This window comes from Aptenodytes forsteri, unplaced genomic scaffold, assembly GCF_000699145.1.
Source record: "Aptenodytes forsteri isolate BGI_AS27 unplaced genomic scaffold, ASM69914v1 Scaffold142, whole genome shotgun sequence".
Lineage (NCBI taxonomy): Eukaryota > Metazoa > Chordata > Aves > Sphenisciformes > Spheniscidae > Aptenodytes > Aptenodytes forsteri.
In genome coordinates this window covers 2,213,623-2,219,981 of record NW_008794598.1, presented here as the reverse complement: position 1 = coordinate 2,219,981, position 6,359 = coordinate 2,213,623, and the positions used below count along the sequence as shown (strand labels likewise).

General features: G+C 50.2%; 1 protein-coding gene across 3 annotated transcripts in view; it reads right to left on the bottom strand.

The window, feature by feature from the left end:
* Window positions 1-2,630: 2,630 nt before the first annotated feature.
* Window positions 2,631-6,359, bottom strand: part of CD34 (CD34 molecule) — a 15,691-nt gene continuing 11,962 nt past the window's right edge. For 2 of the 3 annotated variants that reach the window (XM_009272746.2, XM_009272748.2), the window contains exon 8: window positions 2,631-4,643. In XM_009272746.2, coding sequence (XP_009271021.1) covers window positions 4,452-4,643 — 192 coding nt within the window. In that variant the 3' untranslated portion in view covers window positions 2,631-4,451. Of the gene's footprint in view, window positions 4,644-5,913; window positions 5,987-6,359 lie in introns of those variants that run through there. The other variant, XM_009272749.2, reaches the window with a different exon arrangement.

Sequence of the window (6,359 nt, the reverse complement as noted above, 5' to 3'; positions counted from 1 at the left end):
TGTGTTCCCTGTGCTTGGATCGAAAAGCCTGCGTGGCCTTGCAGCAGATGGTGCAGCAAATATTGTAGAACTCCCACACGAGTTTTGCAGGATCAGGCATCGAACAAGCAGATGGGAAGTGGATTGATGGGAAATTCATTTTAGAAATTTCATTTTAGATGTTCCCCGTTCCTAGAATGTGACTTTCCAAGCCCACTGTCTGCAGTACTTCTTTCGTAATTTCATAATGTTAATATGTTAGCCTCTTGGCTGTATTGCCAGCACCCCGGGGTGCAGCAGGACTCTTCTTCAGGTGCTGCTTCTGCCTGGGCACCGTTACCCGAGTACCAGCTTCCCTCTAGAGCAAAGTATTAAATGTTTTAGCAAAGCACAGCCAGCAGATAGCAGCATTGTTATATGTAATATACCCTAGACTATTTCTGCTGTGGTTTCAAAGTCATGCAGAAACCTTGGTGCGTTTAAGTCTGAGGCCATGACCCCCCTCCATTTCTGTGCAGCGGGGCGGTGGGTACGCCGGGCACCGAACACCCGCTCAGCTGGGCTGCAGCCTGTGCTGCAGGAGTAAACACTTAGGTTTAAAGAGAAGTAGTATTTCTGTAACCTCTAAGCTAAATTGCATTGAACAAAATTTTACAGGAGGTAGGTGAAAATTTCACAGCGTGACAAGGCACGCGAGGCATCTACCCTTAAACTGAAATTTTAGCACAATGCTCAAGTAAATCTGTCCCGGCAGATCTGGAGCATGGAGAGCACCAGGACAGCGCATCTTTTTCTGGGGGCCTCCAAGGCACAACACAAGGCAAAGCGCTGGTATCTTCGAAGGGCCACGAGTAGGAATTGGGCGTCTTGCTGCTTGCGCAAGACTGATCCTGCTGCTGCGGGATCCCAGGCATCGGGGCAGCTCTTCCCAGCGCTAAATCAACGAAAAAGAAATTAACAACCAGCAAACAGAGAAAGGAGCTACTTTTCTCTGACCTGGGACATGCTGTTTTGCTGTGAAGGGCCTGTGATACTGAAGGGCAGGAGTTTTCTCGGGTGGGAGGGTTGTGCTGTTTTTATTATGGAAGGGATGGAAGATCCACTGAGGGACATAGTTAATAAGACTTAATTAAAACTTGTTTGCTCTGATAAATTTGATTGGTTTCAGCAATACACAGAGCAAGCCACCTTAAACTCACAGTAGCATTTTATGGCAGTTCAGATAGGAAGGTATTTCTTCATTTCTGAAAAAGTCTTTGATTTCAACCTGCAGAAGGATTCAGGGGCTGCCTGGATGGGTGTCAGAGCTCCTGCTTCTGTCTCAGGCTGGGACACGGACGTGTCGTTTAATGGCTGTGTCACATTTATATTTATATTTAACATTTTGCATTTGTATTTGCCACCATTCTTCCCCAGAGGACGCTTTCATGCTGGTTATTTTCATCAGGGCATTTCACACTGATATAAGGATCCACATCAGCTAAACAGACTATATATGCCCTGTATACGAGCAGGACATAAGATCATGAACCAGGCAAGAGCCCTTGCATCAACCTTGAACCATGTTTATGGGAAGCCGAGATGGATTTAGCCCCCCAAAAGTGGCCCAAAAGCAGCTGCGAGTCCGCAGGCAGTGCGGGATGGTGAGAGGAGGAGGTTGCCCGGCAGGCGGTGGGACCGGCAAGGAAGGAATGCAAGGGGTTTGATAAGGAAGGAATAATAATAATAACCTTTTCGGCAGGGCCAGAGCTGAGCCTGCCTGTGTTTACACACAGGCAAAAAACTTCCTGAGCTGGAAGCGCAGCCTTTTCCGCTGGCTCGGGACCGTCCCCGCTCAGCCACCGCCACTCTCGCCATTTCCCTCAATCTGGATGTTTTAGAGAAAGCTTTTGTTTTGCCAAAGCGATTGACTGTAACTTTATTGTCTCTGCTTGGCTGTAGGACATACCCTGAGCTGTGAAAAATGCACCTGACGTTTGATTAGATCTCCTACTTTCTATACAGTAGTGCTGATTAGATAAACAATTGCCAAAAAAAAAGAGCCAACCTCAGCTCCCTATCCTACCCGCAGTGCAAATCAAGCCTCCGGGAGAGCTTCCCCTCTGCTCTGCAGCAGCCGGGGCTCCCGGGAGAGAAAGTAAATTCATTTTCCTGCATCTGTTCCCCTTGCAGACAGGCTGTGGAGGTCAGAGCACCCCAAACTACAACAAAACTGGCAGCAGTGGTTTCTAGCCGTGTTCAGTACCCCCCAAGAAGTACCTGGTGTGCCTCTGTCCGTGAGCCCATGCCTAGGAAACGAGCACTAGGGAGGGTCGGACATCCCAGAGAGGAGGGGGCCGGGCCAGCAAAGATACCCAGCCCCAAACCTCCTGCTTTCAGTGGAGCTCGAGCATCTCCGCAAGAACAGGCGCTAAAGGACTGCCGTGCATCGCCCTGCAAATTCTTTGAGGCAGGAACCATTGCTGGATATTGCACAGTGCAGAGTGAGGAAGCCTTCATGTTCATCTTCATACACACCCACACACGCGCGCGCGTGCGCACCCCCCCACCCCCCCAGTGTCAGGTCAGACCCCAGCCCTGCAGATCACTCCATGAGACTGGAGTCTCTTTTATTTATCCAGGAATTAGCTGGGCATCTTAAACATCAGAAAATCAAACAAACGAGGTTTAATAAAGTGATGTACGTCACTTGTCCTGCAAACGTGTTTGTTGAAAGACAGGGAAACTGTGCACAGAACAAGCCACAGGCTTTAGTCATAGTGTTTCTGCTGGGAAACAACCTCTCCGCGAGGCGTTGTCTTCTCATTGTGCTGGCACACGGCACAGCCAGAGCCACGCATCCCGGTGGGATAAACACGCTGTTGTTCCAAGGACACAATGGAGAAGCTGATTTTTAATACCCGATTTTTTTTCAGCTGGGATTATTTGCAATGAGATTTGGGAGAAGCAATTCACACCAAAACAAACAAAACCTGAAACATTTTAAACCATGTTTAAATGACTCTTGCACCCATGCAAACAGCCCCAGATAATGACAGACGTCACTGTCATTCCTTTAAGCACTGTACCAAAAAAAAAGCCTTCTTCTCAGGTGTTCAGCACTGAGAAGAGGTTGCGATAAATTCACTGTCGAGAGGGTAGATCAGCTTCAAGGGCCATTTTTGTCCTTACTTTGGATATGGCAGTTGCTGCTGGTGCCAGCAGAGATCCTGGTCTGAACTGCAGCCTCTCGTGGTCTTGCACCATCAACCCTGGGCTTGCACGACAACACCTTTGGCTCCCTACAGACGAGCTGCACGTGCTCGGGACTGAGCTCAGACCTGCCCCTGGTCCCTGGCTCTCACCGAGCTGCACGTAGCTCAACCTCGGTGATGCGGCTTGCAGCACCGCTTGCCTCGGGAGCGGGATCAGTGCAGAGCTAGGTAGGACCTGCTCCTGCTGCTGGGATTTTGGTGTTGGCCTTCACTTACCAAAGCAAAAATACTTCTTTTTGTTCATGGACCCACTGCTGATGCAGAGGGAGAAACACCTGCCACGGAGCCAGGTTTCTGTCTAGCGCTTGTCCCAGGGGGAGCCCTTTGGCATCTTTCATTCCCGAAGTCCTACCCTTGGCACTGCCCCCCGCGTGTCGGGAGGGAGGGTGATGGGACTGCCAGCCCCAGGCATGCGCAGAGCCATCCACGGCCCTGTCAGATGTTCTCCATCTCACCCGAGTGATTGATTGCTGGCTCTGCCTTGTCAAACGCCGTCTCCAGTCCCTGACATGAAGAGACCAGGGAAGATTTTACTCTGAAACAACAACCTGCGTACTGGTAGGATTAAAAAAGAAACAAGTTTGAGGTCTATTCACATTTAAACCTTCAATTCCACATGGAAAGTTTTACACAGAGCTTCAGCAAATTCTGCTGGAGTAGGAAATACTAAAGAAGACATAAAGCACAAGAAGGGGGATTAAATGCCTGATGTTCTCAAAAGAGGAAGAAATCCTGCACTTAAACATAAAGGTGAGATAAAAAACAACTCTGTTAACCAAAATTATCTGAAACCTGAGAGGTTTTTGTCACTGAAGTTCCAATGTAGCTATTTTAATCAGCCTAACACACGGCCACCAAAAATTTTGGCTGTTTGGAGTCTGGCTCAAGGCTTCTGTAGCTTCAGTCTGCCTCTGCTTAAAAGCTGTTCAGGGCTAAGGGCACTTGCGTTTCTCATTATGTTCTTCTAACAACAAAAGCAGAGAACAGCTGCGAAAAAGTGTCTTGTGTGGTCAACAGGAGAAGTAGGAGGAGGCAGCGAAGCAGGTCTTTGGCAGCTCTGGCGCTTAATGTGCTTTAGGCTGATTTTGAAGTTCTTCACAGAAATAATAATAAAAAAAAAGGTCTGCAATTCCCCAACTGTCCATAGAAAACTCTTGCCCTCCCTTCTCTCTCTGCTCCCCTCTTAGTTCACTTTAAAGATGCACTTCTCTGCCCGGTTCACATTTCAGTGTCGGCGGGACTGTGCTGCCTGGCTGAGTGGCCGTTTTTGGAGGACGCTTGGCCAGTCCCGTTCTCCTGAGTCCCACCGTTGAGGTTTGGCTTCTCCTGCAGCTCAGGTTGCTCTTGGGAGGGTATCATCAACATCGTGTTTCCCTGGCTACCGTTTTCCGTGTAATATGGGTCTTCAGCCTAAACAGGTACATAAATAACAAAGGCAGAGTTAGGAAAGGGAAAGGGCTGACAGCAACTGGCTTTGATTGCAGGCAGCGGCTTGGCTGGCTGCCTGCGCTTCCTGGACAAGAGGTACAAACAACTGCAGGCATGGGAACCTGCTCTCGCTGACAAGAAGGGGAACAGGGGGCCTGAACCATGCCGTGGCAAGACGAAGCAGGAAAACCAGCCAGGAACTGCATTTTTTTCTCCTGGACCTGAAAAGAGAAGCCGTCAGGTTTTGTTGTTTTCTCATAACCGGGTTTTGGAGCTGACCCTGCCTTGGGTTTGCAAAGCTACCCCGTGGCAGAACACCTCTGCTTTCCACTTTGGCCAGGTAAGAAGCACCATTGAATGAAAGCTATGGAAATTGCCTCTTTTTCTTTCCCCCGCCCTTCTTTCTTTCAGCCTCTAAATAGATATACAGCTTGCAGCAAGGTGCTAGCAGAAGCGCAGGACTGCACTCCAGCAAATGCAAAGACAAGCTATTGCTACAAGGAGCAGATGCCTCTGGAGGATCCAGAGCAATAGCAGAGCTGCCTCCGTCCCCCACCACGACAACTCCCCATTGTGTCAGACCGTGGCAGGTCTGACAGCAATGCAACGGGCGCTGGTGGTCCTGGGCTGCGGGTGGTGATTGCCAGCTGGTGGCAGACAGCCCCGCTCCTTGTTTGCTCAGCGGCATCCAGCACACACGGCAGGCTGCCGAGCTTCCCGCCCACCCCGTCGTTTCGCTCGGCCCCTTTGCTGACACCCTTGTCCGTGGCAGTGAGATGGGTGCGCTGGACACATCTCACCTAGACACTGCCACGCATTTACATTGCCTTTCACTTGCTGCCAGCATCCAGGAGACGGTACCCAGAGGCAGCGGGCTCGAGAGCCCAAGCTGGCATGTCCCTGCCTCTGACACATGCATTTGACTTCCCATGTGCATGTTTTGAGAGCATCCTTTCTGGCAATGAAATAACCTAAAGGCTTCCCAGGACACAACTGTTCATGTGCCCACGAGCAGCGATGGGGGAAAAGCATGGCCCATCCTCACTTTACAGAGGGCTCACGTTCCCGAAAGTCACTGCTCAGCGGTCAGCCTGCCTGGAAAGGGGAAAATGGAAATAGGAAATTTCTTTCTCTTTCTTTCTTGATATTATTTTATTACCATCGCTTGTTAAGTGAGGGGAGAAATAGCCTTTATTACAGCATCGTTACAAGACAGACATATAACTCAAATGCAGCGAATGGAAAGTTAAAGTGTGTCACTTTTAATGACAAATTGATAAGGTTTCGGTGTCTCTGGAGGGGTCTTGCTGGATGAGTTCTTACTGCTGAGCAAAAATAAGTGTTAGACCTAGAAGTACAAGTGAAAAAGGGGCAGTTTTCCCACAGGAGCAATCAGCTAAGAGTTAATTTTAGAAGGCAAGAGAGGTTTCCCTTCACCCCTTACGGTCTGGCCTCCCAGCTCCTGCCCTTCGCCTTGCCCAGGCTGACCCAGCCCTGGGTCACAACGCCCTGCGTGCCGGCCGAGCCGTCCCGTCGACCTGGGGACACACACACACAGGCTGAGGGTACCGAGCCGCAGGGTACGGAGCAGCCCCTTCCTCTCCCACCCAGGCACCCCCGCACCGCTCCGGCACTGCCTGCGCCGCCGGGCTCCTCTCTACCGGCTGGGGTGGGATCTTTAAAAAATAACAAAACACT